This window comes from Colletotrichum jinshuiense, chromosome 3 (genome assembly GCF_051148585.1).
Source record: "Colletotrichum jinshuiense chromosome 3, complete sequence".
In the NCBI taxonomy this organism is placed as follows: Eukaryota; Fungi; Ascomycota; class Sordariomycetes; order Glomerellales; family Glomerellaceae; genus Colletotrichum; species Colletotrichum jinshuiense.
Window position 1 is genome coordinate 925,321 of NC_139310.1, and position 12,394 is coordinate 937,714.

Consider the following 12,394-nt stretch of genomic DNA (forward strand, 5'->3'; position numbering starts at 1 on the left):
CTCCGTCTATATCATTATACGTCCATAAGCAAGAGAGAAATTGGGCAACACTTCAACCACCCGCCAAATAACACAACCTTGAAGATCAATCATGACCGTCATCGAAATTGAAGTCGCCTTTGACTTTGTCTGCGCGGTAAGATGTCCCCCTTTCGAAAGTGAATCCTACAACATGAGTATTGAAACCAAGTCTTCATAAGTGGTGCTATATTGGCAAGCGCAACTTGGATAGGGCCCTCTCCCTCTACCGAAAGACTTACCCAGGCGGAAAGGCCGATATCATCTCCATTCTATGGAGGCCATATTTCTTGAACTACAACCCCTCTTCCCATAGCGTAGACAAAGCAGAGCTGGCCGAGACCAAACTGAGCGACATGACTCCGGAGCGACGAGCTGCACTGACGCAGCGCATGGAGCGAACCGGTCGCGCTGTCGGTATCAGCTTCAAGTGGGGAGGTAAAATCGGGCCCAATACGCGCGATGCGCATCGCCTTGTGCGCCTCAGCCGCGCAAAGAGCCCCGAGATCCAGGACGCCTTGATCGAACAGCTATTCCAGGCTTACCACGAGCTCGAGAAGGACATTTCGGAAAAGGATGTGCTGCGCGATATCGCAACAGGCGTTGGGCTCGACGCTGCCGAGGTTAATCATCTGCTTGACTCTGACGAGGGCGCCGAGGAGCTGGACGAGGAAGAGCGAAACACCCGCGAGCTTGCTGCAGGTTCCGGAGTGCCGACGTTCATTGTTCAGAAGATTCACCGACTTGGTGGTGCACAGGATCCGTCGGACTTTTACGAAGCGTTCGTTCAGGTAAAGGAAGCCGAGGCGGCAGGACCGTAAACTGGGGTAAAAGCTCGCTCAGACTCGATTAGTGACACGTTATAAAATGAAAACTGGGGAACGAAATCCGGTTCAGATAAGGGCAAGTGAGGTAGCAAGCAAGGAAACCGCCAACGCCAAAAAGTAAAGAGTCATTTTGCCATGAGAATAGACGACTTAATAGGAGTAGAATGAAAAAAGGCTATGATTCTGGGTGACTTGACAGCTGAATGAGAATGCCGTTGTTGTTTTTAGGGAGTCCTTATTCCCCGCCTGTTGTCTCCAGGATGACGGGGTCGCATCCAATGCCAGTAGCCGCCAAACCGAAGATCTTCAGTTGCTCCAGTCAAAGTCAGCAGTGCAGTTTCCATACTGCCGTGGCTCCATAACCCCGAAGCACACCAAGGCGCCGTGGTCGTTACCGATGAAGTCGTTCTGCCCTTGCTGTCAGAATCGAGTAGACACAGCATGAATTGATTGAAAAATAAGTTGCTGCAACTCACCAAATCGATCTCCGTATCCACGAGCTCGGGCTTTGCCCCGTGTCGCGGCATCGGCCAGCATTTGCAGCTGTACAACGTGGACCTCTCTGGGTCCTTGAGACCGCAGTCCTCGCAGGTGCGCCAGAAGCCACCGTTGCGGCGCGCGACTAGATGACCGCGGGCATTTTCCATGCATTGGCCCAGTCGGAACCGGTTCTGCACCGCATAGCCATGGGTGGTATCGCAGCAGGCCCAGATGGCTGCTTCCGTTTCGTCGCCGTGGATGTCGGTGCATGAGTTTTTAAATCCCCAGAAGGGAACTGCATCCTTGTGGACGTTGGGGGTTGTTGTGTTACTGTTGGCTGTGACGGTGGTCGCTCGGGTTGCAGCCAGGGACGTTTCTGCCGCCCAATACGTGGTCGGGGAAGGTGGAAAAGCTAGGCTCAGGGTAGCCGCAATGGCCATAAGAAGTGAGGTGCTAGCCTTCATAGTGACTTGTCGTAATAGCAGAGACAATGAGACGACTTTGGTATCTGAAGAGATATTGCGATGGATAGTCGAGGTTGTAGGTAAAGAATTGGGTTGTTCTGATTTTGCAAGATTCAGGTCATCACTTGGTTTTGGAGGGGAAGAGCGGCTGAAGTGCATTCCACTGAAACTTGATACTAGGCAGGAAGGACCAGAGATGGAATCGGTGGATTGGTTTGATAGCATCATATCTATAATTAACTAAATCAAAAGCTTCGTTGGGAGAAACTTGTTTGAGTAAGATAAACAGCTTGCGGCTTCCACCGTTCTAGAAAGAACTTCCACTAAGCACGGCAGTAGCCATCGTCGATGCTTTTGATCATATGGACTTGGTAGTTGTATATTGCCGACGTGGATGAGGAAAATACTCGAAGCCCCTAAGCGATCTTGACACTAACTCCCTTTTGGCTAGCTGGCACCGGCACACCCAAATCATAGTCGTACTCAACTTCACGTTTGGTTGTGTCATGCAGTTTCATATGCGGAAAGACTCTCAGCACCAGGGCAGCCAAGGCCAGGTACAACTCAGCGTACGCCAAGCTTGGACAGGGTCAGTATATCGCATCAAGCATGGTCTGGGGGAGACCTCTCACCTCATTCCCAAGCACTGCCGCGTTCCTTTGGAGAAGGGTATGAAAGCCTTTTCTAAATCCCTTCTCCGCTGGCCGTTGTCGCCCAACCACCTTTCCGGGATGAACTCCTTTGCGTCTGGAAATACGCTCTCGTCCAGGTGGTTAACCATGGCGCTCATACTGATCGCCCACCCCTGAGGGATGACATGGTTCACGTCGATTTCGTTGTCAGAACCCTTCGGCGTCCACTTGCCACGGTAAATAAGATCTTCTTCGGTGGCAATGCGAGCAGTCCGTGACGCAGAACCCGGCGCCAGACGCAATCCCTCAGAGATGACGGCGCCGAGGTATGGCAATGTTTCAAGCGTTGGCCAGCTTGGAAGGTGCTCCGGGTCTTTTACCACAGTGAGAAGGTCCTGCGTCAACTTTTCCAGCATCTCGGGGTTGGAGAGGAGGTAGTAAGTGATCAACGTGAGGGTAAAGCTGGTCGTCTCGGTGCCGGCGAGCATGATGACAGCGCCCTCGGCTGTGAGACGAGGAGTCGTCTTCTCCTCGGGTGGAAGGTCAGAATCAAAGAGCTCGGCGAAGACGTTGGAATACTCGTCTCCAGTCGCCCCCGATTTCTTCAGCGCTTTTGCCTTTTCTACCCGACTGGGGATGACGGTCTATTTTCAGTTGTGTGAGTAAGTGTGTACTGAGTATTCTCTATGAAGATGAAGCCAGGGAAGCAGTCGCGAGGTCTTCTTACATGAAATGTGTTGATAAGCAAGGCCATATCCGTTGGTAGATAGTCCTTTACACTAAGCCGTCGAGAGTTAGCAGTCGGATTACCATTTCACCCGAAGCATTGTCCACTCACATGGGGCCCATGAGCAATGGAAGCTTCAAAATAGGGAAGAACCGGAACACATATAAGTGGTTCAGGGCTCCGTACACGGCCGCGCGGTAGTTAGGCGTCCAACTCTCCTGCTGCAGGAACCCAAACGCCTCGCCGAAGCAGTAGTCGGAGACGACATCCGAGGTGAAGCAACTGTAGGCGTCGGTCAAATTGAAAGCTTTTTCGGGCGTGCGTGACTCGGCAAGGAGCTTGTCGCAGAGTTTCTGAACCAGTAAATGAGTCTTGGGCTCGAGTTTGAACATTTGCTGCCTCGAGAAGAACTTGGCCATGGCTGTGCGGCGCCTGCGGTGGAGGTCATGATCGATGGTCCCGAAGTGAGCGGTTGTTTGGCTAAGGGAAGCGTAAGTAAGTGGCTGCGGGGTACGGTAGGTATACGAGGAAGCGCGACATACGCGGCAGGTAGGTTTCTTGTTTGGTGAGCGGACTTGTCTCTTTTTCTCCCGTTGATGGCGTAGATCTCGTCGACAAACTTGGGGTCGCTGCAATGCAGCTCGTCCGGGTTGATTCGAATTATCGGCCCTATGACCAAATCAGCTTCATGTCGCTCCGTCTCTAGTGGAGACGAGAGTTCGCACCGTATATTTCATGAAGCCTCTTAATCTCATGAGTATATCGGCCCTTTTGGACCATATCGAACCAAAACTCGTACGCATAAGACGCAGCAGCTAGCCTGGGGCCGGGGAATTTGCTGAGAGGGTGCAACGGCGAGACATTGTAGATAAGGCTAGAGATATAGTAGGCGAACCAGATGGTGACGATGGTGCCAAAAGTCCGCAAGGACAATATGCCCACTGGAGCAAGAACCTCTTCAACGGAATTCATCTTCAACGCATATGTAGTTGTGAATGAGCAAACAATCTTCGACAACGACGGTAAGTTCGTTCATCTCGTCTTTCAACAGGTGAAGAAACCCCGCATCACAATCAAACCAATCACTACCAGCCGAGCTTGCTGGCTGGTGCAACCGAACGTGGACATAACACCCTGGTCTCCGTTCCGGGGCCGGTGCTCCGGCACCCTGTGCACCCTGTTGTACCGGGGTCGAGTGGAACAGCCGTGGAGGTAAACATGGGTCCCGGAGAAGCTACCGTCAATGACGAGATCTGGATTGGTCATTGCACATGCATTCGCTGGAGGGTGGTCTAAAAACGTAAGTACGGCCGGTGCACTAGACTAACTCGTGCATGATGCGAAACGCATTCCCGAACAAGCTAGATTAACAGTTATCTCGACCACTGGAAGGATGGTCCATTTGATGCGCCTCGAATACGACTGCGCCCATTGGCCAGCGAATGTCTTATTCGAGAGATACGGCACTAAGTATTCTTGCAGTCTGCCATATCAATTGTTGTGTGATTTATTAACGTTTCCAGCGAATCATAGCAAGGTACGAGTCTACACCTTACGGTTGTTCTTAAGGAGGACATGATATAGCTATACATGCGGAGTAGTAAAAGACTTAGGCTATCCTGCCGTATCATTACCGTGGAGTTTCTTACATGCCAGTCTTACTCTCTTGGTTAGCACCACGCTTTTCTGATGGCTAGGATTGTTGAATGGAAGCATCATAGATAATAACTAGCCTCGAAGTTATTGTTTTTCTGTGGCCAAATTAATGTCTTTCAATCTGAACATTTCTCTGTTCGACCACTACCAATCTTGCTAATTCGGATTTTTACAGCCGTGGACCTCAATAAATGGCTATGGACTTTGAAGAAGAACTTGTATCGTTTGGCAATCTACCAACCGACATCGGTAAATGGCAACTTCTGTTTGCCTGCCAAAAGAGAGGGACGTGGTCTCCCACTTCCTATGCTAACATTCACAAGCAACGCTGCTGCTAAAGACTCCGGTCGAATGTGTGGCCTGTTTGGGCAAGTTGACATTGCAATAGTGGACAGAAACTTGCAACGTTCATTTGAAGGTCAGGAAGACGAGTGTCTACTTGCCGAAATATTCGAAAACGTCGTTCTCATAAGTTGAGCACTATGTGGGTTTTTGTTGCTTATGAGAATATCACAGTTGGAAAGTTGATTCCATCTCTCTTTTAAATCTCGACTCGACGAAGAACGCTGAAATTTATCAACGGGAAGATCCAGCGCCCAGCCGGATGCACATAGTGAGATGGATCCGGGTGCAAGCCGCGAAGTTTGCATAGACTCGTCCTCCCCGGCCGTCTTTGCTCTCGTCTTGGATTGGCTCTCTTGTTGCGTTGGACATGAAGCTTATACATCATCAGAAAAAATCTTTGTCTCCAGGCAACTTGTCAAGGTCTACCTCCAAAACCAAACAGATCATCTCTTCCTCGTGGGGTCCACCCGACCGACGACATATGCATGCCTGAGCTACTGCTGGGGTCAAGACTCGGAAGACGTGATTCTCACGACCAAGGATAACATCGAGGCACACTTCTCGGGCATACCCATCAGACCCATGTCAGGGAGCGTCCAGGACGCTGTCAGAATCTGCAGAGGTCTAGGTATCCCTCATCTATGGGTGGATTCTTTCCGCATACTACAGGGCAACCGTGGGAAATGGCTTCACGACTCGTCCTAAATGGACCTCGCGTATTTCCAATTACATCTAAGATCGCTACTCTGGAGCCGGCAACATGCAAGTTAGGCTTTCTACGAAGCCAGATTTTCGGCGTTCGAGGACATCACTCAGTCTTGAAGGAGATGCGAGCAAGAGGGAAAGTCCGACCGAGGACTACTCGCTGGACAACAGAGGCTGCTGTTTGCAGGAGGCGTGGTTTTCCAATCATACGCTCTGCTACAATGGAATTGACATGATCTGGGTGTGTCTCTGCCGTGGAGCATTCAATTGCGGGCATTATCTCCGGCCTAATGACAATGAGAAGCAATATTGCATGAGCTGGAAAACGACGATCTCAGTGCGTTGCTGAAAAAGTCAAGTTTGACGGTGGCATCTTTCCCAAGCACAACAGCGCAAGAGTTGTACGCCATATACCGGAAGTTGATATGGCTAAGAGATGTATATAGGAACAACCCAGGTTTGTTTAGGACGTATTCGCCCCTCATAACTAGAGCACGCGAGCTGTGGATACATCTGGTGTTTAGATACTCACAGCACACACTCTCCCGTCCCACCGAGAAACTAGCGGCGCTTGCCGGACCTGACCAAACTAATGTTGAATGGCATACACCGGGAAGATGGTAGCCCAGATGAGTATTTTGCCTGTCTGTGGAAAAGGAACTGTGTTTCGAATTGGTCTGGCGGGGAGAGCAATTTCCGATTCGTTTATCCAACCAAAACAGTCATGGTGACGTACACCAGCCATTTTGTGCACATTCATGGTCATGTGCCTCGTCCAACGGGTTCATCGGGTATGACTTCTCTCTACCGATCGGGGGGTTGAAGCATAAGAAATATCCCACAGACCAGTGTGCGCTAAGATGTGCCGAGTGCATCGCAGAACTCCCAGGAGACTCGAATGGGCCGGTTTAATTTAAATGGATTCGGCTGAGAGGCAAACTCGCAGCAGTTGAGATTGCCATGTTCTCGGGAACAGTGCCAAAATCCATTACGTGATATTTTATTCACAAATACCCACCAGAGGAAAGCATGGCATTCGTATGGGCCCAGAATCTCGGAACTACAAATGCGTTCATGGATAGTCCCACCGATCCGATCATACCGAGACTCGGTATTGGGACAGCTCTCTGGACTAAAGGGCAGTGAAAAGAGGATGTTGCTCGTGGGAAAGCAGTCGGAAGACGCAATTTTTTACTGTTTAGGCTCTTTTCGTGATTTTCAGTAACAGGAAGTGGTGGTAAACATGATATCTGCTGCTAAGGGTGTCTTCCGCGGAGAGTGTTTTCCAAGGGGCTAGTGTTGGGCGATGGGAAAACTGTCGGTGTTTTGGCATTTTTCTACTGTTTGAGGACGTCAAGGAAATAGCTTTTGATATTGTTCAAGCTAACTGTCACTAGAAGATGGGCGGTTTGATGAACTAAAGCACGACAATTCTGTGCATGGACAAATCTTGTGGCCAGTGTACTCTCCACTCAGACTGGCCAAGCTAGCTCAGATCTACAATACAGCAACAGGCGACACATACATGGTAGGTTCCCGGAAATGTTTATTATCTCATCTCGTGTGTTGGGATAATTATTGGGGGTACAACAATTGTTCGTCTTGAGCCTGTGCCATGAGACTTTTGAGCCAAATCTGTGGTGTCAACAGAAAGTTGAAAGAAATACGAGATTTTGGTCCTCGTTGCCTGGCTAACTTTCAAGGTCATCTAGAATAGCCACAGAGTAATGGGATTATGAACGCTCAATGGGGTGCGAGCTCCGCGACCGCTCCATGACGGGGTTTTTATCTTTCCCGCCGGCTTTTGACATAAATCCTGAAGCTCGGATCCGAGCTATTGGCGGACAATTCGGCTTTCACGAGTTCCTATCAGGATAAGCCATTATCAAGCTTGGGGCTCCAGAAACTTTATTCGATGTTCCACTTGCCAGCATGTTCCGCTTTCTCCGTCAACGACTCATCATGCTTGTTGTTGTATGCGAAGATGGTCTGATCGGGACGAGCATTCTGCGTTTTGTCTTTACAGTGACCTAGTCTAAAATATTGAGCGCCTGTCTCGCGAACGGTCAACTGGTAAAATAAAAAATAAAAAAAATAAAGGAAGCTACGGATACGTGATCGGCAGTGCATACACTATTCCACCTACTAAAGAAACTGTTAATGAAGATCAAACTATATGCTCCAAGTCCGTATCTCAACCATTAGGCGTTTTTCTTTACCGGTGGCATTGAGTACGCCCGCCGTGGCGGGTGCGCCAATCCCGCCAGAGGTAATATGGCGCGGGAACAACATGGAAGATGACTCGGGAACTTCCACTTTATGGGCAGCTTCCCCGCATTAACGGCGCTTTATGGGGCGGAAGAGCAAGCTCATTGCTTCTTGAACTGCTGTCACTTACATGGATGCTCTCTTTGATGTCATCTTCGTCTCATGTTTGGTCTTAATTTGGTTGGCGGAGAATAATTAGGATCGGCAGCCCGCCCTCCACACCACATGGATGGGACGACAACCAAGGTCCCGATCAGATGGGCTTTCCATATTCGCATGGGCTTATCGTAAAAGCTTCCCCTGTCTTTCATTCTGAAACCTTACGGAATGCTTGAGTGCCAGGCAGCTAAACACGTCTGAACTATTTGTCAGCCAAATCGGTTGGCCCAACCCAACACAAGCTTCTCCTAACCCAGGGGTCGTCGCGGCCAGTGAACGGGCCAAATATTGATTTGGCACGTCAAGTTTATCTTCACGACAATGAGAACTACGTTTTACCCCATCTCATGCGTAATCCTTTGCCCAAGCAAGAGGAGCCTCTGTGAAGCTGAGTCATGAAGACTAACAAACCAGTCGGGATACGAACGCATGCGTATCAGCGCCGCATCTGTTAAATTGCATGTCGTTGTTCTTGCCTGCAGCAAAGCGGATCATACCGTACCAACGTTCAGGCACCCGAGACCGACGTTACAACGGTTAGCCCTGACAAAAATATCGGCGGGTTGATGACGAGTGAGATGCCCTTCAACGCGCTGATCACTTGAAAAGATCCATCTGGAAAAACTCTAAATACCGGGTTCTGGAGGCGTGCCAACCGGACGGTTCACTGGCTCCACTTGAACGTCTGATCAGCAAGTGTAGCTCATCGGCAATACCGTCGCTGAAACACTACTCACCGACTCCCAACACTCTCGCAAATGCCAAATGCTACGTAATGCCCAGAGATTGGCGGCTAAGCGGCAATGGGCACACAGAAGCCGCGATAGAACGTCGCGGTAAGCCAAACGGCAATTCCAAACTAAACCACACCAACGAACACCCCGGTTGCGGGAGGGAACCAGACAGCCTGCAGCCGACGACAATGCTTGACCCATGCACTTTCGTCCGCCCTGGCGTCATATTGCTGATGCGACCCTTGCTTGCCGATCCCGTTAATATAGATAGACGTCTTTATTTAGGCCATTGAGGGTCATCGGACCAAAGTTGACGACAGTGAAATTGACGCATTGGGAAGTAAGTAACGCTTCTCGTCCAAACTCCGGAGAACCCAGCTGAAATAAGCTGCAGGGCGGAGACAATTGAAGTGGGATTGCCAGCGCATGACTGGGAGTTGTAATTAAGCTAAGACTCGATCGTCATTTTGCGTTTGTGCTTCCCGCTGCAGCCAAAGATTAACCGCGTAACCGTGGAGTAGGTTTGGCCTGTGCGGTGATAACGTTGAAGTCTTACGAAATAGTTTTCACACCACATGGAACATCCCCAACGACGCGAGCACAACACGGGGGCGGCGGGGCCAAGCTGGCAGTGCACATTTTGAACAGAACAAGATTTGCAGATGTGATTGGTTACAGTTACGGGAAATATTGATATCTACGTTCGAAGCGAGTCCCAGCCCAACTCTATAGTGTCAAGTATGTGCAGCCATGAATAGTATGGGGTATCTCCATGCTTGTCTGGTCGGAGTCAAAACATTATTGCGCAAATCAGTTGGCCTCAGCTCCCTCGGCGCCGCACTTCTGAGTGCAGTAGTAGTTGAACTCGTCGCCGCCAATGTGCCAATCCCCCGACTTGCAGCTCAAGGAGCCGCCGTCCTGGAAGCAAAAAGTCAGCATGATGTTACGAGACGCAATGTTGAAGAACGTACATATGCGCAGTCAGGGCATTGATCCCACTGCTTGCTACCGGTGTTGCGGTTCTTGTAGTATTCGCAGGCGCACTTGGTCGCGTCGGGCAAGATCTCGTAGTTGTTGCTCCAGGTGTAGCTGACACTCCACGGAGTGCCACCGACGGGAGCCTCGACTCTGGCCTTGACGCAGACTGCCTCGTTGTGAAGATCCGCAGCAACTCTAAAGTAGTTATAAGTGGATGTGTCATTGGGGAAGATCTGGGGAAGCTTACCCAGCGGCCAGAGCAACAAAGGTGAAGATCGACGAAAGCTGCATTTTGCTGGTGAGGTGAAGTTGGAACGTGCTTTGGAAGCTTTGGAGAAATATTTGACAAAGAAATATAGACGATATTGGAACGATGGAGGTTGATCTGTGGATAGAACAGGACGGGTAGATGGGAAGCTGATATAGATATACGGCGGTGACCATGGAACGCCCAGGCGAAGGCTGATTCCCGTGACAGCTCAGGCGGTCATATCTCATAGTCTCCGTATCTACACATCTTTCCTCATCGAGGCGTGATCAATCTATTGGACACCAACTATTGACTCCGCATTACTCGGGATTAGATGAACTCACTTCAGGAGATCTTTGGTGAAGTGCCCGTTTTTTGGTGAGAATGTAGCCGACGCAGGCGTCGGATAACCCGCAAATGCAGCTTGGTAACAGCCATTAAACTTTCCGCATGATGGGAGCTGAATCGTGTAGTATCGAGCTTGCTATAATTTTATATGGAAACCAGCTATCAGAAATGGAGCTCCGTCTGGGGCCGTTCAACTGTCGGTGTCGACCACCGCTGCGAACCCAGCAGATCTTTGCCGTGTACGACAGTAATATGGATACACACGTGCAGGCTGGAGAGAGCTGATTGCAAGGCAGAACGCTGCTCTTAATCACACGAGGCGTCAATCTGGGGCTGCCACTATAGTTCCGTAGCTTGCAGGGTTGGTGGTAGTTCCGAAAAAGGGAACATGCATGCACGATCCCCAGCTTTCGCACGAATGGCGCCAATGTCACGGCCGAGATAGAGCACGCCACGCGACGGAGTTTGAAACGGGCAATCATCAAACATTGATACCGTGATGGCCTTGGACATGTCTATAAAGTCGTTGCGAATTCCCAAGCCATATTGAACGTTTCGGTTCCTCACTCTCACCAGCTCGCTCGTCACACTCCTCCTCAACCAAACTTCTTTTCCCGGTCTTTATCGCCCATCATGGTTTCTGCCACCCTTCTCAGCCTTCTCATGGCCACGGCCGTCAGCGCGGTTCCGTCGTTCATGGAGGGAGGCCACGGCCACGGCCGCAACCATACCAAGTGGAACCCCCACCGCAGGCTCGCCCGCGACGAGATGATTCTCTTCAGCGAGAAGCGCGGTATGTACTCCATCCATTGCAAAGCAACCTCGCATCGTACGTGAACATGAGCTTACATTTTTCCTTCCAGCCGAGGTCATCAACGAGGATAAGTGGAGAGAGCTCGTCAAGGAGAAGGGCTACCTTCCCGAGCCTCCCGCATGGAACCAGAGCTGGCTCGATGACGCCAAGGACCTGGCCCCTGTCCCCGTCGACGAGACCCTCGAGAAGCGCGACTGCGCCCACACTTTCTCCATCGTCACCGACAAGACCGAGCGCTTCGTCAACTGGGACGTCCAGATGTCCCCCGTCGTCATCGGCTACGGCAGCGGCATCGACATCACCGTGTCCAAGTCCTACTCGGTCGCCAACACCGTCAGCGTCAGCGCCGGCGTCGACCTCAAGTTCATCAAGGACCGCCTCGGCTCCGAGCTTGGAGTCAGTCTCTCCCGCACCTGGACCACCCAGCAGGGGTACATGGTCCGCGGCTCCATCGCGGACGGCGAGACCGGTGTCGTCATCTCCACTCCCTGGACCAACCGCCGCTACGGCCGCGTGTTCCAGGGCTGCGTCGGAAGCACGAAGCAGACCGGTACTTGGATTGCCGACACCTACGAGGAGGGCTCCTACGAGGGTGTTGACTGGGTCGCTGGCGCCATCACCGTCTGCGCCAAGAAGCAGAAGTCCATCCCCCTGTCCCGCTGCAACGGCTCCGGAGACTTCAAATAAATCCGGCACCCTCCTGTTCACGGCGTGCAAGCACCAGCACCTGTGGTGATGCGCAAGTACGACGGGGTTTGGGGCGGGGCTCCTTCGACGCCCTCGCCCGCGTGTTGCAATGCGATTTGGTTATCGAAGGACCGAAGTAAATCAGATACCTATAATTAGTTCTCTCACAGTATACGAAGGGTGGGATGTACATAAGCCTTGAGCGATGGACATATGACGACGCTGCCCGCGCAATGGGCCGTACATAATTGACAGTTGTTACATACGTATATCTCCTCGCACCTTTGCATTCGACTTTGCAC

At 51.1% G+C, this 12,394-nt stretch overlaps 5 protein-coding genes across 5 annotated transcripts; 2 read left to right on the forward strand and 3 right to left on the reverse strand.

Moving 5' to 3' along the window:
* Window positions 1-91: 91 nt before the first annotated feature.
* On the forward strand, window positions 92-839 carry EsH8_III_000265 (DsbA family oxidoreductase; the record flags this gene model as incomplete). Its single annotated transcript, XM_083261990.1, has 2 exons — window positions 92-136; window positions 201-839. The coding sequence occupies 2 exons, from the start codon at window positions 92-94 to the stop codon at window positions 837-839; spliced, it is 684 nt and encodes a 227-aa protein (XP_083122477.1).
* Window positions 840-1,151: 312 nt separating this feature from the next.
* On the reverse strand, window positions 1,152-1,789 carry EsH8_III_000266 (CVNH domain-containing protein; the record flags this gene model as incomplete). Its single annotated transcript, XM_083261991.1, has 2 exons — window positions 1,152-1,253; window positions 1,322-1,789. 2 exons carry the CDS (start codon window positions 1,787-1,789, stop codon window positions 1,152-1,154), a joined length of 570 nt encoding a protein of 189 aa, XP_083122478.1.
* Window positions 1,790-2,205: 416 nt separating this feature from the next.
* On the reverse strand, window positions 2,206-4,120 carry EsH8_III_000267 (cytochrome P450; the record flags this gene model as incomplete). The annotated part of the gene is made up of 6 exons (XM_083261992.1): window positions 2,206-2,368; window positions 2,422-3,065; window positions 3,149-3,200; window positions 3,260-3,628; window positions 3,691-3,817; window positions 3,874-4,120. 6 exons carry the CDS (start codon window positions 4,118-4,120, stop codon window positions 2,206-2,208), a joined length of 1,602 nt encoding a protein of 533 aa, XP_083122479.1.
* Window positions 4,121-9,825: 5,705 nt separating this feature from the next.
* EsH8_III_000268 (uncharacterized protein) lies at window positions 9,826-10,284 on the reverse strand (the record flags this gene model as incomplete). The annotated part of the gene is made up of 3 exons (XM_083261993.1): window positions 9,826-9,933; window positions 9,987-10,188; window positions 10,241-10,284. 3 exons carry the CDS (start codon window positions 10,282-10,284, stop codon window positions 9,826-9,828), a joined length of 354 nt encoding a protein of 117 aa, XP_083122480.1.
* A 940-nt stretch (window positions 10,285-11,224) lies between these two features.
* Window positions 11,225-12,092, forward strand: EsH8_III_000269 (uncharacterized protein; the record flags this gene model as incomplete). The annotated part of the gene is made up of 2 exons (XM_083261994.1): window positions 11,225-11,384; window positions 11,455-12,092. The coding sequence occupies 2 exons, from the start codon at window positions 11,225-11,227 to the stop codon at window positions 12,090-12,092; spliced, it is 798 nt and encodes a 265-aa protein (XP_083122481.1).
* Between the last annotated feature and the right edge of the window lie 302 nt (window positions 12,093-12,394).